General features: G+C 38.0%; 2 protein-coding genes across 4 annotated transcripts; one reads left to right on the forward strand and one right to left on the reverse strand.

Moving 5' to 3' along the window:
• The first annotated feature begins 200 nt into the window (after positions 1-200).
• On the forward strand, positions 201-9,346 carry LOC149019326 (sodium/hydrogen exchanger 2-like). Its single transcript, XM_089153352.1, has 16 exons — positions 201-488; positions 618-661; positions 820-1,183; positions 1,266-1,384; positions 2,727-2,824; positions 5,256-5,318; positions 5,454-5,500; positions 5,585-5,779; positions 5,877-5,923; positions 6,471-6,537; positions 6,652-6,752; positions 6,877-6,978; positions 7,211-7,349; positions 7,439-7,501; positions 7,968-8,051; positions 8,380-9,346. The coding sequence occupies exons 3-16, from the start codon at positions 1,010-1,012 to the stop codon at positions 8,707-8,709; spliced, it is 1,629 nt and encodes a 542-aa protein (XP_089009478.1). The 5' UTR covers positions 201-488; positions 618-661; positions 820-1,009; the 3' UTR covers positions 8,710-9,346.
• Positions 9,347-13,081: 3,735 nt separating this feature from the next.
• On the reverse strand, positions 13,082-24,312 carry LOC149019327 (uncharacterized). 3 transcript variants are annotated; one of them, XM_089153355.1, is made up of 10 exons: positions 24,046-24,312; positions 23,594-23,833; positions 23,311-23,426; positions 19,407-19,477; positions 18,935-19,016; positions 17,300-17,415; positions 17,051-17,233; positions 15,679-16,077; positions 14,899-14,976; positions 13,082-14,170 (listed from the first exon to the last, which is right to left on the reverse strand). In XM_089153355.1, the coding sequence occupies exons 3-10, from the start codon at positions 23,357-23,359 to the stop codon at positions 14,060-14,062; spliced, it is 1,089 nt and encodes a 362-aa protein (XP_089009481.1). In that variant the 5' UTR covers positions 23,360-23,426; positions 23,594-23,833; positions 24,046-24,312; the 3' UTR covers positions 13,082-14,059. The 3 variants fall into 3 exon arrangements, with proteins under 3 accessions (XP_089009481.1, XP_089009479.1, XP_089009480.1); XM_089153353.1 differs by having other exon boundaries at positions 13,083-14,170; positions 23,311-23,436; XM_089153354.1 differs by lacking the exon at positions 24,046-24,312 and having other exon boundaries at positions 13,083-14,170; positions 23,311-23,436; positions 23,594-24,025.
• Positions 24,313-25,557: the final 1,245 nt, after the last annotated feature.

The following is a 25,557-nucleotide window of genomic DNA, read 5'->3' on the forward strand; positions in this document are numbered from 1 at the left end:
GATTTCATTATATTGAGGAGACCAATCATTGTACTGATTTCTCATGGTATATCCATGAGAAAGCTCTAGAGAAAATATTTTTCTTCATATATGTAAAATTATATTATACGTTATTTATTTAACCTTTAAAAAAAAAAAAACCCCTCTTTTTTTTGACATTTGGAGATTTTATTGGACTTTTGTATAAAGCCACGGCATATTTGAACAGACCATTTACGAATTTGTTCTCTTGATAATCAAGAAAACCTTTCCGAGATAATTTCCAAACAAAGCAAATCATCACGAATTCTGAAAAAAAGATTCTCAGTTTCTTCTTAGATTCTCAACAATTAACGGAGAAAAACCGGTTCTCCTTCTTCTACCTCTCTTTCCTTCTCTGTAGATCCTTCTGAAGTTTTCTCTCTCTTCATTTTGTTAATCCGCTCTTAATAATCAGATTCACTCTTCTGCTCACAAGGACTCAAATTCAGTGACGACAAACGTGTTAGGTCAGTTCTGTAATCCTCGCTTTACTTTTTCTTCCACGGGATGGATTTCATTTCGCAGACGCTTTTTTGACTTATTAGCTCTTTTGAATCGTATTCTGATTCATTTTTCTTTATTTCCTGTTGGCCCAGCTTGCAATTTTCAGACAATTGGAACTTTGTGCCGAAATCTCATTGTATGTGTGCTCTGAGATCCTGATATTTCTGAAAGTTGTAGAGAATTTTGATTGTTTGCTTCTTTGGTTGAATTTTCAAGTGCAAGACTTATTTTTTATTATTTTTATTTGGTATTTCCGGTTAACAATTAGTACTGCAATTCGTCTTTATGTTGCAGAGTGAGAATTTGATCGCAGGAGCAGAATCTCGGAAATGGATAGTTCGGAGACGTAGTGTCTTATTTACTTGCAAGCTTAAGTTCTAGGCTCAGCCAGAGCTGTGAACTACTTCCACTGCTGCTGCTACTCCCTGTTGGATTTTTGTTTTCTGGGTCTTGTTTGTTTGGTTTCTTGGTTGACGTGGGGAAGATGGGGTTTCTTTTGGGTTCTCTTTTGACGAAGTTGGAGATGGTTTCCACATCTGATCATACTTCTGTGGTTTCGATGAACATTTTTGTTGCGCTCCTTTGTGCTTGTATCGTGCTTGGCCATCTACTGGAGGAGAATCGGTGGATGAATGAGTCGATTACTGCTCTAATAATTGTGAGTTGCTGCAACTTTTCCTTCCCATTTGAATGTGGTTTCAAATGGTTTTGCTAAATCCTGATTCTCTTGGTCATGGCAGGGTCTTTGTACAGGAGTCATCATTCTGTTATTTTCTGGGGGCAAAAGCTCGCATATTTTGGTCTTCAGTGAAGATCTCTTTTTTATTTATCTTCTTCCTCCAATTATATTTAATGCTGGGTAAGTTTGTTTTCTAGATTTGCCTTTTCATGTATTTTATAAGTTATTCTTCTGTTTTTAATAACAGTTCCACTGGAATGCTATTTTATCGGATTGCCTCCTTACACAGTTTCACTTATTGGTGTTGTGTTCAATAAAGACATTTTATGATAGCTTTATCTTTTTTTTGGAGTGTTCTGAGTAACTCTATTCAGCTTTGTGTATTTTTGCCAAAATAATTAAAACTTTTCTTATGCTGAGTACTCAAGTGAAAATTTAAGATAGTGAATTAAAACAAATTCACTGAATAATGAAGGTCACCTCCTCATTTAGATGAGGTGCTGGGTGGTTTCTGAGGTTGTTTTGTGCCCTTTAATTTACCTTTAATATTTATACTCTGTTTTCACTTAGAAAGCCATGTGTCTGACTCCATTTAGTTTGGATATAAGGCTTACTGTTTTTATTGCTAAATGATATATTTTTTTAAATAATTCATATATATATAATTGATGACATATTCCTTTATATCAATTGTGAAATTTGAATATGTATCATCATAAATAAAATACTTGGTCAGCCCAAACTATTAAAATTTTGAAAGGCCATTTCTGGTTCCATTAAATGTTAGGCCAGGAAAAATAAAAATAGTAAATAAGGTCAGAAACAGATACTAGTGCTGTTAATGTTCCTGTAATCTCTGCCCTAGGTATCAATGACTGTCAAGCTCTATTTGTATAAACCACTGGCTGTGATTGTTCCAGACTTAGTTTACAAACCAATCCCCTCTTTCTTGTGCTCTTTGTAAATTTTTTAAGACATCAAAGTGGGCTCATCTGCTGGTGATTTGATCATTTTCAATGATCTTTGATTAATATATCTTTTCTAATTCAGTTAGCTTTAGTTAAAAGTTAGTTATTGAAATTACCATGAGCAATAGGAAAAAGAAAATTATTGAATCACCTAGTGAAGATTACTCTCATTCTTCATTTCTTCAAATTTAATATTATATATATCTTAAAAGATGCTTAGATCTTGTTGTGCCAAACTTTTGACCAATGGCATTTCACATCCATCATCTCTCTGAAGTAATAAATGTAGCTTGTTATCATAACACCATTCAACACATGCATATGAAAAAAGCTTTAGCAGCTCAAAACTAGACTTCTAAACTTTGTGGGACTCACTTTTTTCAACCCTAGACATTTTGGTTTCAGTTTTCAAGAATCTTGTGATCGTAACTCTTATAGGTTATATATTAACTTACACATTATGTTCTCTCATTCATTGATTCCCCCCCCCCCCCACCCCCCCCACCCCAAAAAATTGGACGATTTTGATTGTTTCTTTCTCTGTTCACCACCAGATTCCAGGTGAAAAAGAAGCAATTTTTTCGCAACTTCATGACGATCATGCTATTTGGTGCCATTGGTACCTTGATATCCTTTATCATCATCTCATTAGGTATGTTCTTCTATTTCTTATTTATAGTTTCAGACAATGCACTTTGAATAGAGTTGATGCAAAATAGGATCTAAGTGGCTGACCCAATATGGTTGGGATAAGACTGGGTTGAGTTGAGTTATTCGGGGAAAACTTATTCTTTTCTAGATTGTAATTCCTTTCAAAACTCCCTCATGAACGAAACTCTGATGCATTGACCTTATTTGGTTGGGATAAGGCTGGGTTGAGTTGAGTTATTCTGGGAAAACTTATTCTTCTGTAGATTTTAGTACCATTCAAAACTTCCTCTAGAACTAAATTGATGCTGCAAAACCAATTACTGTTCACACTACAGTAACGGACACCTAGGAGGTTATTCTTCCTATTTGGTGGGTCCCAAGTCCAGCTTGCAAGGAGATGAAATATGAGATGCTGTTCTTCAGGGGAGTTTTGAAGATAATGTAGGGTTTTATTACTTGTTTATTGGAAATATTTATGTAATCAGATTTTTAATTTGGATAAAAAATTAAGGATCAATTTTAGTCAGTTTTAAGTTGCTAATAGTCCTAGTAGAATCAGTTTTTTGTTAGTTTTGAATTCCCAAGAATCCTACTATAGTTGTTTTCTTATTGAAGTATGTCTCTTTTATTACTCGAATAATCAACTTATTGAGTATGGAGTAGAAAAAATGAATTAAATCTTGAGCTTTGTATGTTTGCAGCCACCGCTCTCTTCCCTCTTGTCTTCTTCTTATGAGTGTTCTTCTCTCTCTTCCCCTGCTTCAAGTCTGATTCTTCTCAGGTTTCCCCTTCTTCTTTTTATCTTCTCTATCCTTCTTTCTTCTCTATTCTGTCTCCCAAATAAATTTGTCATGCAAACATTTCTTAAAAGGTGTGGTCTGGTTAACTTGCAATTTTCATATAATCCAAGTTTATGAAAATTTACAGAGGACTGTTAGACGAAGGCTCTCTTCACCAGGGAAAAATAGTTACTGTACAAGAACTATGGAAGATGCAAGGAATTAGAGCATGAGGAAGAAAATTTTGTAGGATCCATGGCTTGTCATGCAACAAATTTATCTGGAACTGACTTTAATCTTTCCTTTTTACCCCTTTGTTTTTAGTGGCTTTTCTTTTCCCAAAAAAAAAAGGGCTTCAGAAGAAATTCAATTTTTTATTTGCAAAAAAAGATATGGATATATGGTAAATAATGCCATTCAATGACACCTCATCTGAGAAGCCTGGTAAAGAAGGAAAGGCTCTGATGGCCATGTCATGATATGGATGACAGTGAGTCTGAATTGATGACTTCAAAAATGAGAAATCTCAACTGTGCTTCCATTGGTTTAGAATCCCATAGTGATGATGATCTCTAGTGAGGGTTGTCAAATGCAGATATTACATGATTCGTTATCTGTACTTGTTACTTGAAGGGGAGAGGTTTTGATGCTATTTAACTGTCACCTAGAAATTTTCTGAAGGGACCACTTTTCCCTGTTGAGCATCTGAATTATTGGAAGCCGAGAACTTAAAAAGCAATATCTAGGACTTCTCAAAGGATCTTAAAAGGGAGGAAAATGGGTCTTTATTCATCAATGGCAAGCAAAGGCCATACTTCATTCAATACTGTTGGACCTTCTTTAATTGGGAAGATTTTCTTTTGGGGTTGGGGTTGGGGATGTTTGGAGATGGGATTGGGAGGTTACAACAAAGTAATGAAATAGAACACCTCCACCAGCACTGCCATGGAGAAAGAAATTTATGTCTTGTGTTGCAACTACTGTAGCAATGCAAGTATGAAGTCTTGTTTAAATAGTGCCACAGTTTTTTTTTTCTGATGATATAGATAAAATTTTATAGAAATCATACTTGGTGACTACATCCAGTATGAGACATAGTCTTATTGCAATATAGCCCTATATGTTCATCTGACAAACTAAGAAGCCAGTTTTTAGCTGCAGCCTGTTTTAAGTTACAAACTTCTAATTTGGATGTGATTGGTATCGTCATCGCCAAAATAGGGAAAATAGTGGGAGATAATTGAGTGGTTTCTTTGCCTGTGATGAGGATTTCTCCTACTATATAATCACACCAAATGTACTGTAGCTGGACATCCTTTTTTTGAAAAAGGTTTCGTATGTGCATCTGGGGTTGTTAGCAGAATAACTCCTTTCCTATATTTTAGGTTTTGTTTCCTGGCATTTTTGTTGTTTTGGCTCCATTTCTATATTTATCTTATCTGTAGAATTGACGCAGTACAACCTGCTGTTGATAGAAGCTGATTATTATTATTTCTATCATTATTTGTTTTTTTGGGGGAAAAGAACACTTGTATAACAAATTTATGATTAATATAGCCAATGTGCATTGTAATTGATATTGATGCTGCAGTGACTTGTGATTATATTTTGCTTCTATTGAGTTATTTGTTTACAATTAATTGCCTGAGCCAGGTGCCAGAGAACTGTTTGGAATGTTGGATATAGGCTCCGCCCTTGAAATAGGGGATTATCTTGGTACTTTCAGTAAACTTTTCTTCTATCTCCCTCCCCCTTATTTTCCCCCTCTTTTCTGTAATCTGTTGCAGTGTATAGTGACTGGTATAGCTCTACTTGATATTCTTATCTTTTAATCATTTTCATCATTTGTAGCAATTGGAGCGATTTTTTCTGCGACCGATTCTGTTTGCACTTTGCAGGTATGGGAATCTTTAAGAGTCATTTACAGCTATTCATCTCAAATAATAACTCCTTTTATAATGTGGTTCTATCTGATGGTGCAGGTGCTCAATCAGGATGAAACTCCTTTACTCTATAGTCTAGTATTTGGGGAAGGTGTTGTTAATGATGCCACATCAGTGGTACTCTTTAATGCAATTCAAAGCTTTGATCTCACGCACATCGACTCCAGCATTGCTCTGCAGTTTGTTGTCAATTTCTTTTATTTATTTCTGACAAGCACCTTGCTGGGAGTATTTGTGAGTCTCTCTCTCTCTCTCTCTCTCTCTCTCTCTGTGAGATGCCCTGTGCTTATGAACAACCCCCTGGAATTCATATTGAAATTCATTCCTGCAGGCTGGGTTGCTTAGTGCATTTATCATTAAAAAGTTGTATTTTGGAAGGTATGCAAATTCCATGCTTTTATTTTGTGCTTGTTTTCTGCTCCTTGTGTTTTTTGTTGGATATTCTATGTCATGTTTACTGCAAGTTCCCATCTAAAATGGCCACATTGTATTTGTATTTCTTTTCATATTAGTCATTTTTATTGAAAGGGGTGACTAAATATTTATAAGGAGCTTTAAGGGATGGTGACAGTGTGGATCAACCCAGCATTGGGAGTGGTGCACATGTAGTGAGTGGAGGTCCTCCCCAGCATGGGATTCACTAGCATTCCTGTCTGCTGACTGCAGAGTCCAAGAGGATATACATGTTGGGGTGGAGTCTGGATGTTAGCTGGTAGTTCCCTTGCCCCTTTGGACTCATGTGCATCCTGTTGGTTCTCCATCCCAAGTGTTCTGCAAAAGCTACTTCAGAACTTTCTCTATAAAATCTAGTTTATTCTAGCTTGTTGACTTCATGGGTTTAACTAGTGTATGACGTACAAAAGAATTTCCAATTTTTCTTTTCTTCTGTAAATACTCTAATAGAAAATGTTCTTGAGACTTCCAGGCACTCTACCGATCGTGAAGTTGCACTAATGATACTCATGGCCTACCTATCTTACATATTGGCTGAGGTAAATTTTCTCCCATAACTTGCTCTTTTCATGAAGGCTATTTTCTAGTTGAATTCATAATAATTAATAATAGTTATTATTATTTAAAATTGATGACTTAAATTTGTATTGCAGTTGTTCTATTTGAGTGGTATACTCACTGTATTCTTCTGTGGGATTGTCATGTCCCACTATACTTGGCATAATGTGACTGAGAGTTCAAGAATCACCACCAAGTATGTTAAATATACTGGCAATTATCTGTTTACAATTGAATTCTGATCCTGTTCATCTGATTTTGTTTTGTCATGGTTTAAACTAGTTATTAACAATAATTTGGGTTCGCTCCTATTATTTCAGGCATGCCTTCGCAACATTGTCATTTATTGCTGAGATATTTATCTTTCTTTATGTTGGTATGGATGCATTGGACATTGATAAGTGGAGGTTTGTCAGCGACAGGTATAGTAGATATTCTTTCTGATGTCAAGCTGCAGTTAGTTAGACCTCTATAATGTAAGAATTATTTTTATAAGACCAATCAACTTGCACTTGTGCTTGTCTTATGGCTTCTTGCCCTCCACTTCTGTGTTTAGGTTTGAATGTCAACTTCCAAACTTTAACTTATAGGAGTATTCAGTTATTGTCTTTTATACCCACAGAGATGTTTTACCTTCCTTGTTTCTTTTTGTAGTCCTGGAAAATCCGTTGGAGTGAGTTCAATACTCCTGGGCTTGGTTTTGGTGGGAAGAGCGGCTTTTGTATTTCCATTATCATTTTTATCCAACTTATCTAAGAAGTCTTCTCATGAAAAAATTCACATCAAGCAGCAAGTAAGTTGTTGATCTCTAATTTATCTTTTGTTGGACTCTTGTCCTCTTGAACATATAGATCTGTACTAATTGACAATTTGGTGTTGCAGATTGTAATATGGTGGGCTGGTCTCATGCGGGGAGCAGTATCTATTGCGCTTGCCTATAATCAGGTGAGATTTGGTAAATATTTCTGTTATTTTCAGGCTAAATGCAATTGTGACGGGTTTATCAAACCAGAAAGTCTATACAATATTGAGCAAGAAGGAACAGAGAGCTTGCTTTTCTGATCCAATATTGAGCAAATAATTAAAATTCTGCTGGAACAAGTAGCAGACTCCCTCTAATTCATCCAAAAAAAAAAATGTAGCAGATCCCCACTAAGGGTAGTGTGATAACCTACAGCGTATTGATTTTCATTTGACCGGGGAAATCTGACATATGCTCATTTGGCTTTAGTGGGTGTGAATCAGCACTCTTTTCTCTTTTCTATATTTCTTTCTAAAGCTAGATGATTATGTTTCCAGTAGACCTCTCCTTGATGAAGAGGCCCGCATATTAATCAAAATATGTTTTGTTGTGCTTCATTTTAAAAACTCCCCTTGCCCTCCTTTTTGTTTCTTTTTTTGTTATATGCAGTTTACTCGGGCAGGCCAAACTCAACTGCGTGGAAATGCTATCATGATCACCAGCACCATCACCGTTGTCCTTTTCAGTATGGTGGTAAGATTATATCCCTTGAAAAGTACTACATTTATGCTCTGTTTTTGGCAAGGACTCCATGCTGGATGGTTGTGGTGTATGGCAGCATTCAGTGAATGCTTTCTACCAGTCTGTGCTTATAACCATAGGTTCTTTAAGTATTTTCTTCCTGGGGATAGTTGTGTATGGCAAAGCTACCATAAGATTTATGGTCCTAGATATAGTTTGTCATGGTTATAGTGTTGATGGTTTTTTTTTTTTTTTTTTTCTTCTTTTCACCTGAAACATCCAATATTATTCTAAGTTCGGGAAAGTGGAAGTAGTAAGTTTCTTCTTTCTTTTTATGCAGGTTTTTGGTTTGTTGACCAAACCTCTAATCAGGCTTTTACTTCCTTCACAAAAACCCTTGAGTAGCATCCTGTCTGATGAGCCATCGAGTCCAAAATCTTTCATCACCCCACTTCTTGGGAATGGGCAACGTGATTCTGAAGCTGATCTTGGTCTTCGTGATATCCCCCGCCCAAGCAGCATACGTATGCTCCTAGCTACCTCATATCGTTCTGTCCACCATTACTGGCGTAAATTTGATGATGGCTTTATGCGTCCTGTGTTTGGTGGCCGAGGATTTGCACCCTTTGTCCCTGGCTCACCAACTGAACGGAGTGTGCCGCAATGGTAATTAGAAGTAGAGAAGAGCTGAGGGAAGACAAGGTAATATATGGATCTACTTAGGAGACCCAACTTTTCTTTCCAGATCCATTGTGCAATGTTTATGGGTGTTTTAAGGAGTTCTCCACACTTGTTATAAGAAGAAAACAGCTGGGAAAGACAGAAGGGTAATCTGTTGGTCTCCTCAGAACACCAAACAAACAATGCTCCTTTCCGGGTCATCAATTGTGCATTTATGGGTGTTTTTAGGCGTCTCCCACAATGGTAATGAGAAGATAATAGCTGAGAAAGACAATGTAATCTGCAGATCTCTTCAGATGACCAAACAATGATCTTTTCAGGTCGCCCACTGGGCAATGTTTGTGAGTGTTTATAGTGTTCAACAATGGTACCAACAAGAAAACAGCAGAGGAGACTAGGTAATCTATAAATCTCAGAAGAAGAATGTTCTTTTTAGGACTACTATGCAATTTCTGTGGATTTTTAGATTCTATGTCGTTTGTGCTTTGAGGGGATAGGGTTTTGTATTCTTCTGGGCTGATTGTAGTATTCTTCTTTTCTTTTGCATTGCTAATTTCCGTAATATATTTGTAGATGGGTTTAATGTAAACTTGCAATTCAGTTGAATGTACTTTATATGTTTGTCCTGTACGTTGTTTCATTTCTAATGAGCAAAGGGCTATGGGAGAATTTCTGCTGTGGGGTTCTTCTTGGTTTTGTGCAAGACATGAGTTAGCATATCTCATAATTTTTTGAGATATGAGAAACCGCTGGCACTTCAACGCAGACCTATAAATGCCCTTGTACGGAGAAGTGATATAATCTAGATTGAAGGAACTAGAAGAGTTAGGGGTAGACCTAAAATAACGTTTAGAGAAGTGGTAAAAAATGATATGCATAACTTAGGCCTTATATGGCTTCAAACAGAACTGATTGAAAGGTAAGAATCCATGTAGTCGATCCCATTTAGTTGGAATAAGGCTGGTTGTTGTATGAGAAACTGCTGGCATTGAGGAATGATTTGTCCATCCATGAATGGAAAGCTGCTGTAAGTAGTAATCCCACTAGCACAAATTCTCCACAAAAGATTCTTAATAATTCTCAGAGTAGTAAAACAATTCCATATTCTTTTGCACACTTGAGAGTGCACTAGGGTTCAAGAGTGCTCCCTTGCCTAAAATGACTTTTGCAGATGAGTAGAAATATTATTAGAGAGAATCCCAGGAGATAACTCTCTTGGTTACAGAACTAGAACATAGGATGAATTGCAATCCCCAATCTGCCAAAACCCTAGGAATTTGTTGATGGTTGGAATAGATTCATAAACCGGATCGGCTGATACGTGTTAAAATAGTTCTATATCGCCCCTTCGTATTCTTTCTAGGTTGCAGGTTGAAATCAAGAAATATTTGTTGTTTTTTCGTTGTCATCTAAATGGGGAAGAATCCTACCATATCTTGGAAAACCTGTGATGAGAGGACCTCCTTTGCTAGAAAGTGGGCATCACCATTACAACACCTAGGAATAGGAATATGAAGGAATGACTTGATGTATCCGCTCTTTTCAAGAAAAAAAAAATATGCTTCTGACTTGGTAATCTTCTCCAGCAAAAATGTCAAGAGAGGAATTTGGAAGATGGACTAGCTGCAACATTAAGCATCTGATGATTTCACCATCTATTATCTTGATTAATAAGATTTGAAGTGATAAAAAGAGAAGTATCTGGCAACCCAGAATTATTCCAAATCCTTATCGTATCACCCTTCACCATATGCCAAATAGAACCCATGTAAGCAGGTTCTTCTCTTAATAATGTAATGCTAAGGCCAAAATGGATAAGCCCCTATTCTAGCAAGAAGAAAATTTTGGTTACAAAAATCGATTCTGAAAATTTCCTGAATGGATTCTGGTTCTAGACCTTACTCGTTGCACCACCTTATACAGAAAGAACTTTATTTTGAATGCTCAGATCAGAAAAGCCTAAGCTACCGTTCTCCTTAGTGTAGCAAAGCCTTTGTCAAGAAATCCAGTGGATTCATTTTGATTTACATATCATTCTGCAATATAATTGGACAGATGCCCACTCAAGTGGAATATGATAAGAATCGAAAAGTTTCAAATGTAAACACCAGCATAATTGGAGGATTGAAAGCCACTGGTTCCAATTTTATTCCCTACAGGAATGAAACACTGTTTTACTTTTTCTACTAAAAAACTTCTAAACCTTGTTAGAGATGTCCTTGAATAATTGAGTTTTGGTGGCATCAACCTACATCAAAAGTCTAAGACACTTGGCTTTTGGCATACAATGCCTTCAATATTTTAGAACGCCAACTCCAAAAGGGCAAGAGAGCATCTGGGTTGAAGGAGAGAAGTACTTTAGATTCATGCATTCCCTATCAGACAAGACTAAGGGTTTCATGCTGTAAATATGTTTAAAACTTATTAAAGTTATTTTATATAAATATTTGTTTAAATCGTGTCTTTTATCCATGGTTTTATTTAGTCCCACATCGGGTTGAGAGGATTTGATTATATGGTTTATATATAGTAAGGGCCCATGTATTATTAATTTGTGCGACATGAACCGAGCCCGAATCCTGTTGTGACCCTGCTATGGTCCATTTTGTCTGGGCCCTATTCGGAAAGCCCACTACTGGTGAATACGTGGAGATGCCTTTGGTGGCCTCTCCTGTGGGAGGTCGCTGGAGGTCCTTCCGAGAGATTGGCTGGGTCCCTCACGGCTTCCCTTTCACCCACAGTCTTTGGGGCTCTATATAAACTCATTCTCTAACATAACCTAATTATACCTTGAGTAAACCTTTCTGGGGTGCAACCTTAAAGGTTTGGGCTGATTGATCTTGGGGTAAAGACACTTTTAGAACCCGTATTGCACAAATCGGGGTGTCTAAATACCTTAAAGAAAGTACTTCATGTACGTTTCAACTCTAAGGGAGGGCCTGTTGGGTTACATGAGTCTGGAGATTTCAAATATCTAGAGATTTCAAATCTATATATTTCAAATCTATGGAGTTATAATTTATAAAATTAGATGTTTGGTTGTGGAATGAAATCTGTGGATTCATCCTAAAAAACTATTTGATCGACGTGATTTTTATGAATGTGCAAATATATAGCTTTTTGAAATCTCTGATTTCACCCCTCCTACTCTGATTCACATTTTTAGTGTAAAAAGGTGAATCTCTAGATTTCATGAATCTAGAGATTTTTATAACCAAACGGGTATAATCTCAGATTCATGAATCCAGAGATTTGAAATCTCTAGATTCATGTAACCAAACAGGCCCTAAAGGAGTATTGTGATTACAACAACAGTTCTAGTGTACGTGCAGATTCCTCAATCTTTTACAACATTTCACACCTTAGAATGACAAATAATCATCTTTGAAAGAATATGATACAATTTTGAACAGAATGCAAACCAACCTCCTCTGGTTTATTTCTTGATTAATACTACTAAAAGCTTGAGAACAAATAATGAAGAAAGCAGGTAAAATTAGATGGATTGTGATCCTCTACTGCCTTCAAAACTGCGGTGCTTAAGCAACACCAGATTATGTGAGACTCCCCTGAACCTCTTCAGAAATGATTTCTCATGACACTAGCAGAGGAAGGGCACCATGTCCGATTTATTACCATCCAAGCTTACCGCCTTGATCTGTTGTTTTTTTTTTCCAGTAAGATTCATCTGTAGCTTTAAAGCTAGGAATTGTTGGCAAAGTCCAGATCCTTTAACCCCACTATTCCCGAGTCCGGATCGCACCCGGGAGTGCTCCCCGGGCTTTCCCCCCAAAATGGGCCAGGGGTGGGTGAGGAGTTTTAAATTTTCGCTGCGGCCCCCGATTTGTGGTGGTAAAATTGTCCCGATGGGGGTGATGATCCGGATTCCTATTCCCATGCCCTCAAAATTTTCCTCCAACAGCCTACCTAATGGCTGTTGCTGAGTCTAGACTCTGTAGTCTCTAACCCCACTATTCCGGTGCCCTCAAACTTTTCTTCTTATATAGCCCACCTGATATAGATGGACCAGAATGGTCTATGTGTGTCAAGTGGGCTGTGAGAGAAAATTTTAGAGGCATAGGATAGTGAGGGTAGGAGATCCAAATCCATTGTTGCTTGCCTTAGATAGCCCTGGTGCCAACAAGTCATTGCTCATTCTTCTCTGTTTTAGTGGTGGGGGTAGGACCAGGGGGGGTTAAAGCATTTCTCTTCATTTGTCATGCAACTAAAACAGGGGAAGGTTTCAATTTCTCCATGAAGTTTCAAGGACTCATGGTATCCACCACCAACCGATAGTAATACAATGCTGAATCACTGGGGAAAGAGGGGGATCGTGGAAGGGTAGGGGTTCTGACCAGAATATTCCAAGGATCCATACCGACCCCACAAGCACATGAATAAGATCATACCGATGTTGAATGAAAACCATTCAACTTAAGGGAGGGGTGAATATTATTTCCAAGTTGTCCTCAACGTTGGGGAGACAAAGCTAGGTGAGTGAATGGAATTGGATATCCCAGCAGTCCTACCGTAAACGATGGCTACTAAGTGTTGAACGTATCGACTCTACAATGTTGTAGCTAACGCGTTAAATATCCAGCCTAGGGAGTACGTTTGCAGGAAAGAAACTCCAAGGAATTCACGGGGTTAGCACAAGCAATGGAGCATGTGGTCTAATTTGATGCACAACGAAGAACCTTAACAGGGCTTAACATGCCGCGAATCCTCTTGAAAGAGAGGGATGCCTTGGGGAACGCAGACACATGAGGTGCATGACCATCGTCAACTTGTGCCGTAAGGTGTGGAGTTGAGCCCTCAATGAGCGTAACCCTCATGTTTAGTTGCACCGTTGAGTTTGAGACTTTGAACAAACTGTCAATGATAAGCCGGAGAAGGTGAGGATGACGTCAAATCATCATGCCTCTCATGCCTTGGGTAACACAATCGCTACAATGGACCCGGCAAAGGGTCGCGATCCTGCGAGGGCGAGCTAACTCCAAAAATCCGTCCTCAATTTGGATTGCAGGCTGCAACTTGCATGCATGAAGCAGAATCACTAGTAATAACCCGTCAGCCATTTGATGGTGAATTCGTTACCGAGCCTTGTAGACGCCGCCTTTCAATCTTAATGTAAACCATAACACTAATATTCATAAAACGAAGACTGCTTTACAAGACGTTTCTTCCACCACCATAAAGGGCTACTTGATATTCACAGTTACATCACTTTATCATTAATCCGATTGCAGAATCGCAAAAATAAACAGAAACCAAGAACTCCTTACACCACCTTAATTTTGACCCTACAATTGGATGAGTGTCATTCCCTCTGAATCTCTTCAACCGTGTACAATGTATCCAAGTACTAAACCGATAAGTCCCACCATACAAACGAACAGAAGGGGGAACCCGACGGTAACTCTTGTCACACCATTCCTCCTCAAAACAGCCTACAAGGGGAAAAAGGTCAATGTCAATGGCAAAAACATAAATGTTTAGTCACAGAACTTTTCGAAAACTAAATTAGACTTGAGGTTAGACCAGATAAGCTAGAAACCCGTAAACAATCAGCTTCATTTATGACTTATGCCTAGTCAAATGAAAATGAAAATGCAGCAAAAAAAAATCTGGTAAGATGGGGATGTAACACTATAGGTAATTTGCCATAGCAGCAAGGAATTCCTGAGTAAAGTCTATTTCTTGAGGCTTCTAGATCTAAACTCTCAAGTTGTTCAAAGTACTTTGGATTGATACAAACACCATGTAAGTGTGTAACAGGAATCCTCCTAGATAATTTAAGCTCTGAGCTCAAGTACCACGTTCAAGCTAAAGGGTGTGCAAATGGACAAGGCTCACACCACTAGGGCGCTTCAGGGTTTCATAATGTACACAACTTACCTCTACTTCACAGAGGATATTTCCCAGCTTGAACCTGCAACCACTAAGGTCATAATGGAGCAGCCCTGCTGCAGCCACCCAGAAAAACATAAATAATAGACCTATCTGATCACCTTAAGGGAGGACCTTTCACCAAATCATGAAGATTTTATCTCATGTTTTACATGAATCCTAGAGGTGGCAAATTAGTGATGACTGATCCTTTCAGAGTTTAAACCTTTGGTCCTGGCCATATAAAATAGTGAAAATGTCAGAAGGGTACAAGTAGAAAATTACTCACAAGTTCCTGCCGCAATGCTTCTCTCTCCTGAACGATTGTCGTCTTCTCCACTTCTAGCTTTGCAATGGAAGTATCAGCCTGCAAAGAAAATATGACACCGTTACCAATGTTATTTTTCCAGGTTTAGTGAGGAGGCTTACAGTGAGCATGTATGATAAAATCAACAGGACCATATTTTCCTCCACCACCCACTGAATGGAGACACACCATCTGAGGGTTGGCAAACCCTCCCACATTTTAGTATTTTATCTCCCCAAAAAACCTGCCACCTGCTGTGGCATTTGACCACACCTTGGTGAATGTATTACCTTTCATTGGATGAAAGGAAAGAAAGTCCAAAAGTACTAGTGAAAATCATGAGAAATTGAACTGCAGATGCAATAATTTTTTTGAATTTATCTTCACATCACCAGAACAGCAGAAAGGGCAATACCCAATGCACAAGGCTCCGATGACCACAGGATTTGAGAATGGTCGTAATGCACAAAGCTTTACCATGCCTTACTGAAAGACTATTCCCTGACCCAAACCTGCAATCTCTAGGTCACAATGGACCTTTCCATCACACCAAGGCCCCATCCTCAGAACAGCAGAAAGGGAAAGGAAGGGGGATAACTAGCTTATCGGATGATTACACCATCTCAGGAGACAAACACTAAAGGACCAAAATTAGACCCCCTCGGATTTCCCCATCCATCACATGGACATTCGGGGAAAAAATCCATTCACAGATCACACTAAGCTTAGACTTAGAAAGAAGAAGTTGTATGACATACTGACCTCACTGAGCTTTAATTTCCATTCATTTAGCATTGAATTCAACTCTTCAGTAGCCTTAGCCACCTTTTGCTTCTCAACTTCCTTTGCAAGATTCAATTCCTCTACTTCCTTTGCTAACTTCAACTCCACAGTCTTAGCTGGTTTTAAGTCCACATCTTCACAAGGTTTCAACTCCTCCACGGTCTTAGCTGGTTTCAAGTCCACATCTTTACTAGGTTTCAACTCCTCCGCAGTCTTAGCTGGTTTCAAGTCCACATCTTTACTAGGTTTCAATTCCTCCACAGTCGTAGCTGGTTTCAAGTCCACATCATTACTAGGTTTCAACTCCTCCGCCGCAGTCTTATCTGGTTTCAAGTCCACATCTTTACTAGGTTTCAACTCCTCCACAGCAGTAGCTACCTGGCCAGGGGAAGGGTGGGGGTTAGAGGGGATGGGAATAATTGTCCTGTGAGAGCAAATCTAGTGATATCTTCTGTGAGCAAGCTTAATAAACATTCTATAGGATAACTTGAATTGCTGAACTTCACTTTGAAACAAGAGGCCTCAAAACGATATAACATTACTTGGCTCCCGGTTGATTTGGAAACCCCAACTTTCCAATCATAAATGAAATCTAAGCAATTGAAATGAAGTTATAGAAGAAAGAATGTTACCAGGTCAAACACTTGGTGACCACACCTAGTGATTAGACACATAACAGTCCTGCATTGTGTAAAGGTGAAATTACCAAGAAAACCAAGGTGGTTTTGTGTCTAGGCATGATGATCATGCTGAGTGCATGATGATCATGCTGAGTGCATGATCAGGTAGTTTTTCATTCCCCTAAACTTACTCACAAAATTCATCTGAAAAAAAGGTAAAAGAAACATGATGTTCTACCATGCAGCTACCTAACATAGTTAAAGAAAACCAGTGCTTAACTTCAATGATCCATGCATGAATGAAAAACTGCTTCTACCAAAGTCACTGTAGGAAAGAAGAATTTCTAGGTGAAGTAGGACACATGTTAACAAATCCACCAAGGGAAAAAAAAATCCCAGTGGTTTTATAGAAAAATATTAGTAGGTAAAACTGCAATGTGACAGAAAATTGAAAGGTTAAAGACAACCAATTAACATTCGGGAAAAAGAATGACACCCAGTTGTGAGCTCAGGGAGGCGACCACATCCGATTACATAAACATTTGGGGTGCTCAAAATGACTCCCTTACCCCCATGCAAAGGAGGGGATTCCTAGATCCCACCAGGCATTTTGTGTCTAGGCGTGGTTACCTCATTGACCACACAACCAGTTAGCATTCCTTTGCCCTTAAAATAAAGACAAAACTTATGCATATGATCCTATTAGCCACCAATTGAATAGTGTAATTTACCATATGAGATGGAGGATGGTTTTCAACTCCATTGAGTATTTGGTCTCTTGAAATTGAAGCATCATGTTCTGGATCTGGCTTCAAGGTTCCATTAACAGGTTGCAGTACTGGCGAATGGACTGGGCTGACAAGAACCACTTTCAACTTATTCTCTTCAATATATTTGAAACCATCCTTCATGAACTGTCAAAGGAATCAATAAGAACCACGAAAAACTATTTAAGTACAGTTGCAAATACTAAAACTTACCATGCTAGGTGTAATACCATCCTCTGTTGTGCCAAATGGAACAATGGAGCTTTGGATTAAGAATTTATCTTTACACTGCATATCAGGCGGAGCTTCCCGTTGAGCTTGCATTGTAACTATTTTGACACCGAATGCAAAGTGTAAGAAATCCATTTAAGCAAGCATTCACCTATTTATCATAGACTACTAGAGAATAAGATCATTACATGATTAATTCTACCTTCTGTGATTTCTTCAGCAACATTGTTTTAAGTTCATCATAAAACAAAATTCAATACTATATAATAAAAAAAAGTCATTGTATGATCTATAAACATCAGTCATCGGGCACACATGATTCAAAAGACTCACAAAGGCCACATCGACTCCAAATTGAAGACTAAAAAGAGTAACAGAAATCGCAAAGAGAAATATCAGTTTGACATTAGAAACTGAAAGAATCCTACTACACCATGAAAAGGGGTGTAACAATTAATGAGTAACATGACATAGCTTCACTGTTTTCCCACTAGAGAGGTGGTGGGGGGAGGGGGCAAGAAATCATATCCAAGTGCACTATGGTCCTACTACTATAGGTTTGGAGAGGGGCTAATATGGACAGCCTTACAACCTGGTTTGGTAGAGAGGCTGTTTCCAAGTTCTGAACCTGCCAAAAACAGTGTGTAATAGCGCAACTTTCTGGTTGCACCAAGGTTCACCCACTTGGTCACAATCCTTTTCTTTATACAGGGAAATACACATAGGAACAGGATTGTGTGATGCTATTTCTATTACTCACAATAGCTGTATTGAGGCAGTTAACTACTTAACTCTTGAAAGATATGGAGGTTCTCGGTCTTAGGGTTTGAGGAAGTACACAATTCAAGAAGTGGTTGGTTTTTCGGGTTAGGATGGTGGGAATAGGCCGTGACTTAGGTCAAAGGTAGGGGATGGTGTATCGGGATAAGAATTAGAGTTTGAAGTCTGATGGGTAGAATGGTGTAAGTCTGACTTTGAATGTTAGGTTTCTTGGGGATCCTGGAAATTCCATGGAGGGTTTCTTTAACTTAAGTTCTACCAAACTGACCACTAGAACCTTCCCAACTTCAAACCATATACACCTTATACTTATCCACCTAATTCAAGTTGCAGCCTCATCCTATTGTTCTATGGAGCTGGTCCAGTTTAAGATCTTGGAAGACTGTCCTCTAGTTGGTTCTATTCAATCTAGGGCTACATCACTTTTGCCCTCATTCAATTGAGGCCATGTCAGAAGTAAACACTAGAATAATTAACTAAACTTCTCCAGCACTTCTTAGACCATAAGCCTGGTTGTATTGGTTCTGTTTGGTATTTGGTTTCAAATCAGTTCATGTTCGTCTATCAATCAGAATACTACTACATCATGGGCTAGTTTTCAAACACACTAGACTTATTTTAGCAAAAACAAAATGATATTACGTAATGAGTGAGAATCATGCCAATGATTCTGTACTATATAGACTTTTCCAGCCACAATATCAGACACTCCATATCAGCTTTTTAACATCAACATGTGTCCTTTGAAACCTGGAGGAAACTCAAGAGAAATTTGCTGCCCTGAAACAGCTATGTATGATTGAGGTATTGGACCATGTTCAACTGGAAGGTGTATACCTGTAAAATTACAAGTTGAACTCGGCTGGACAACGCCAATGTTGGGTTGCACACAGTAGTTCTTTGGAGAAGTAGTTTTAACCTGCCAATGTGAGGTTTGAGATTAATTAGTTACCATCAACCTCTCTAGGACAAAGATGTGAACTTGACAATCTATATTATGCAGCAAAAAGACTTTGAAGATTAAGCAGGTGAAGGATACAGTTAAAACATCTATACTTGGCACTTTATAATTTACAACCTCTCTCATAATGCAATTACAAAGACAATTTAAAAAAAAGGTGAAGTAATAAAAGAAAGAATGAAAAGGTGGGGGGGGGGGGGATTGGAAGACCAAATCACAAGACTTCAGAAAATATGCATTTTAGTAAGAGGAAATGCAGTGATTAAGGAGAAAAAATTTGCCAGAGAAAACTAGGAAATTCTGTAACTAAAGCAATGCCCTGATATGATTGTAACAACTTATTCGCACCTTGAAAGCAACATACTGATTAGAGTTGTTGATTAGTTGGATTGAGCACGAACTTCGCTTCTTTCGCTCAACTAGAAAAAATGAGAAGATATAATATGTCAGATCCATCAGCTTCAAAATAGGCTTGATAATAGAATATGCACAGCACAACATTATAAAAGATAACAAATAAAAACACAAACTTTAGGGTTTCCTGCATTTACAAGCATGAACCAAACAGAGAACAACTCATCTACCTTTGAGGATTCGTTAGGAATCTAATCAAAGACTCGAGTTGCCAATCCCTCAGGGGGATGTTCTACGATGCTTGTTTGACTATTCCTTTGACTTTATTAGGGACTATCCGACTATGATTAGTGTTAGTATATATAGTCCTTGTATAATGTAATTTAATTTCTTCTATATAAAGAGGTATATGGTCTCTCAGTTGAGATATATGGTCATTTACATCAATTCCCTTTAAGCTCTCACATATGGTGTCAAAGTAGGTTGAGATCCACTTTAGTCTTTTTGTCTTTTCTCCACGTTTTCTTGAAGCTTTCTCATGTTGCTTTAATTCTTGAAGCTTCTTTTTGTCTTTTTTCCACTTTATTCTTCACGTTGCTTTAATTCTTGCTTTTTCTTAAAGCTTCTTTTTCAACCTTCTCTATCTCCTTGATAATGGCGTCTGCAACTTTGAATTCTTCATCTCTTCTTCTTGCTACTGATTCGGCTTCTTCTCTCAATTTTTCTCATGTTCACCATTATCTCTCTGTGAAACTTTCTTTGCACAACTATATTGTTTGGCGATCTCAGTTTATGCCATTATTGCTCAACTTAGATCTGTTAGGGTTTGTAGATGGTTTGACACCCTATCCATTGCTGATTCTTGAACTTGATTCGGCTTTTCATATCCCTAATCCTGAGTTTTTGGCTTGGAAGAAACGTAATCAGCTTCTCTTAAGCTGGATTTACTCCTCTTTAATAGAATCGGTGCATTCAGAGGTTGTTGGCTTAACCACATCGAAGGTGGTTTGGGAATCTCTTACTACCACTTATGCATTTCCATCTCAGACTCGCATTATGCAACTTCGATTGCAGCTTCATAACATCAAGAGAGGGGCGGATTCTATGCAAACGTATTTACTCAAGATCAAACAATTGTCTGATGCCTTGGCAATGCAAGTAGACGACTATTGCACGTTTGAGTACTGAGAGTGAATATCATGCTCTAGCGTCTGCTACCACTGAGATATCTTGGATTCAATCTCTTCTTTAGGAATTAGGAAGTCCAATAGCCGGTCCACCTACATTATGGTGTGATAACATTGGTGATACCTATCTCTCTGCAAATCCGGTTTTCATGCCCGAAACATATTGAGATTGACTTTCATTTTGTATGGGACAAGGTGGCCAAGGGGAACCTTCAAGTTTGTTATCTATCTACTATGGTCAACTAGCTGACATCCTTACCAAGGGTCTCTCCTTCTCTCGATTTTGTTATCTTCGGTCCAAACTCAAGCTCCTTGAAGGACTGATGACTTTGCGGGGGGGGGGGGGTATTAGGGACTATGATTAGTGTTAGTATATATAGTCCTCGTATAATGTAATTTCATTTCTTCTATATAAAGAGGTCTATGGTCTTAGTTGAGATATATGGTCATTTACATCAATTCCCTTTAAGCTCTCACATAGATTTCTTCCCCTAATTTATTTTCCTTTCTACTTTCTTTAACCTCCTTTCTTTATTGTCGTCCTCTATTCTTTGTTTAACCCCCCTCATCCCAAAAAAAAATAAAATTATTGTCCTTTTAGTCTTCCGCTGCTATAGCCCTTCTCATTTTCACTGTATTGTGGTTGCTACTTGAGAATCCATGTAGTTGACCCCATTGAGTTGGTATACGGTTATGGTTTTTGTTGGAAAAATCCAAGTTTTTGTTGGAAAAATCCAATCAAATGATACTAACTCAGAGAAGCTATTAGACAGTTTAAGATCTTAACAACATGAATATAAACTATAAAAGGATTAAGTATCTTCAAGACCATTGTACTTTTGAAGGATATAATATATAACAAATAATAAATGATGATGAATCACAAGCAGAACATTGATGCAGTGATGCAGGACATCCACAACGAATACTACCAATCAGCCGTCTTTAGGTGTCAGAATTCAGGTTTATATGCATATTCAGGTAATCTTGAACAAGCCATCGTATGGACTCTCCAAGTCACTGCTGTCCATTTAGAGCTCATGGTCTGCCACTTTGAAGACTGAGGGAATATTAAGCAGGTCATTAAGTCACCACTAGTTTGGTCAAGGATATATTATATATGACTCACTCCACATAAGTGACTTCCAGGAGCACTTAGTAGGCACAGACAGGAGATTAATTATTTGAATGGAAAAGACAGATCAGGTCTAACAAGAACACTAGGAAATTTTCAAAACAGTCAGAATGAGGCATTGGAGCATTCTAGAATAAGCTAAGCTTAGTTTGAAAATATGTCTACCGCTATATCACATCTTTAATAGCATTTCTATGGTCCTTAAAATTCAATGAAAGTCTCCAACCATACTCTTTACAAACCCACCGACTTGGCGCAGCATATCGAATTTTCCAATTTCAATTCAAGATTCAACCCAGACAGAGTGAGTGCAATTCAAATCTGAACAATTCTACCATCTCAATCCTATGATTCTTATCCTAGATTGAACACCAGACATGTCTGATTTGGTCAAGATTGAAGTTCCTGTTAGGATTGCAACCCTAAATATTACAGAAATTCCCATGTAGATTACTGATCCCTAAGTCAGCTAAAAAAGACTTGAAATTATATTCTGAAACTTAATCAGGAGACGTGATCATATTATGCATGGCCACACAGTTCAGTCAAGCACCACAAAACATTCCAGCCACACAAGTCTAACCCTCTCTCCTGTTGTAACAACCAACCCCCCCCCCCCCAAAAAAAAAAAAAAAAAAAAAAAAGGAGAAAAAAAGATTCAGCGACACAATGAGTTATTAATTTATAATTCTAGATATAGTTTAATTATATGCAGAAAATCAATTAAGTAAGAAGGAAATTTAAGGGGGCTGGGGGAGTTGTTTTCAAGCTTGAGAAGGATTGGGAGGATGCAAATTCAGAACTTTGACGACAAAATGTCACAAAAGACAGCAACAACGTGAAGGCAATTGGGGGGAGGGGGTTGTTAGAAGGTTTTCCTGAACAAATGAAAGAGATTCTGTTGTAATGCAATATAACTCCAGTGATAAATTTCAGTTACATAAGGAAACCAAAACATTGTAAAAGACTTGACATTCTATGTTTGTGGAACTTAATCATAGTGAAGTTATTCTGAAGATGTTGAAAATGGAGAATGGTGCATGGGACTGCAATTGGGAGTATAACGTAAAGCTTCTCCCTTTTTTTGTAGGGGTGCGGAAGGAAGGGAGAAAGGAAATTTGAAATAGCAAAGATATATTACATTTTTAATAACCTACTATCCTATGTCCTTGGACATTAAATATGACATTTATTCCCAAGAAATCACTGCAAACAGCTCAGCCGCTTAACAGCTTCACTGTGCAGCACCTTCAACAACTACTCTATTTAATCAACAGAATTGCCCCATGAGATGTAGCCATTGAAGATTTGTTCTATTATTTAACAATTAACATACGACCTTAAAACATTAAAAATCAGATGCGGCAGCAAGTAATCCTACGAAGTGTACTCTAAGTGAATCTTAACCCTGTTTAAACAAAAAACTGAGACCTAATAGATTCCTTTGTCAAAAGGCCATGGACGAAAGTTGAGTTAGAACAAGTAAAAGCTTCTTACACTCTAGTTGCTCGAAACGTGAAATGGCAGGTAATCTTAAAGTAAACAACACGGAAATATCTAGTTTTCTTGAACTTACACGTGAATTTAAGCTCTCGCGGTTGAATATCTAAAAGCTCTTTATTCATGATTCTATTTACACCGAACAAAATCGACCGCCTCAGTAAGCTGTGATCGAACGCCAAGCGTATTAACCTACAACAACCTGAAAAGCAGAACAAAATTTTCAAATCAAGAAAGCGAACCAAAAGATATTACTAGCCTAACAACATCATAACACCGTGAAAAGGCACCAAATCTCAGAGTTGCAAATGGATGACAGAAATAACTAAACAACTGAGAATAGCGATTAAAGAACTCACCGCAATTCCTTCGTAAATGCTCTTTCTACTAATCTGCCACAATTAAGCGCCGATCGCCAAAGGAGACCGCCTTCAAACTCAGTTTAAATCACAGTCAAACTTATCCGGGAATGGAGAAACCATTGAAGCCTTCAAATCACACTGATGCAAACGGAAAACACAAACACAAAACTCCGTACAACAGACAGAGACACGACGGTTGCTCCCTATATCGACTCTGTTCTAGTATGATGCAATAACCTGCAGAACGGATGAAGAACACCTTCAAATTCTGTCCAAGATTCACTAAAACTAATCAAGAAATGCTCAGATTATTCCCAAGGAATTTCCAGAAACAACTTCATTGAAATCATCCCAATGTCAAAGATAAACAGAGAGGAGAAGAAGCGAAAGAGGAAGAGAGTGAGAAGGGAGGAGGAAGAGAGAGAGCAATTAAAGAACTAGGAAGAAACCTTGTTCAGTAAAAACTGGTGGCAAGTAGCTGTAGCGACAAATTCAAGAAAGATGATTAAGCCAAAATTAAATTATTTACGAATCTGCCTGTTTCAGCTTTGATTAGAAATTTACGAAACGTGACATCTTTTTGCAAATCAGGAAATGAAGAACCCTAAGTTGCAGCCCCACGCAGTAGAGAGAGAGACAGAGAGAGTACTAAGAAGACTCTGCAAGACTCTGCAGCAGTTGCAGAGGGTGAAAGCTACATGTGGAGATTGTGGAGTTCGTTGCGTTGTGGCTCTGGTGATTTGGCTCAACTTCCTATGCCGGCTCGGCTAAATGAGCCACCGAAAGTAGGGGTTGTGTAATTCAACCTTTACGTACACACATCTTCAGGACCGTCCGATTCCTACGGTAATCAAATGGATTCCAATCTAACGGCACAGAAATGAAATTGTAGATGCAAGTGGGATCTTTCCGTAAGTCGCTATCTACAATATTAAATTTGCTTATTTGTTAGTTTAATTAAAAGGGGAGTAGGGGAATGAATGGTTAGCCTTGGGTATATTATTAGATAGAAACACAAGGAAAACTCTCCCCGAGATAAAAACAAATAGTAGGTAGAGAGAAAAGAGAGAGAGAACGTGACAGTGAAAGGAAGTGAAGTTGGGCCAAAAAAAAAAAAAAAGGAAGTTAAGAAAGCAGCGAGAAACAGCGGCGGCTTGGCGTAGTTGGTTCCACGTCTTGTGGGTCCCACATAAGTGTTTTTCACACAACTGTCTCACGTGGAGTGGATCTCGCAACCCTCTTTGAGCCTTTGACTGGATTATTAAGAAAAGGAAAGGTATTCACATTTTCACCTTAAAAGTAAACCAGAATAATTACCATTTCTACTTTAAATAAAAAATAAATAAAAAAAAACCAGAATTACCATATAGTACTAGTAGAGGTGTCAATTTATAGCCCTCTGTTAAAATCGAACTGCATCGGCCCGTTATAGCCCGAACCGGCCCGAACTAAACCTTAATGGCAGTAATGAGGCTGAGGATTGTGGAGCCCGCACCAACCCAAAATCAAACCGCAACCCGTTTTGTAATTTTACATTAAATAGTATTTAAATTATTATATTACCATTAGGTAGTTGATATAGACAATTAAAAAAATTAAGCGTGAATTCAAAGATCAAATGGTCATTTTACTACTTAATATCTAGGTTATTGATTTTTATAGAATGGGTGGGTTTTTTTTTAATGGAAATTGATCAATAGCAATTTGCTTTCCATATAATTTTCGTTTTTGTTTTAGGATGCTCAATTGTTTCTTATTGTTTTTTTTTTTACATACCATAAACCGTTAGTTAGCCCGAACCCAAACCGCACCAAACTGAAACCGGCCAGAAACCGTTATTTTGTTAATGGGCCGTGTTTGGGCTAGGTATTTTTCAGCCAGAAACCGTTAGGCCTAGCCGCAAACCGCAACCGTTGACACCCCTAGTTACTAGAAAGAGAAGAAAAAAAAAAAAAACCAAA

This window comes from Hakea prostrata, chromosome 4 (assembly GCF_041222555.1).
Source record: "Hakea prostrata isolate BN-2017 chromosome 4, UWA_Hpros_2, whole genome shotgun sequence".
NCBI lineage: Eukaryota > Viridiplantae > Streptophyta > Magnoliopsida > Proteales > Proteaceae > Hakea > Hakea prostrata.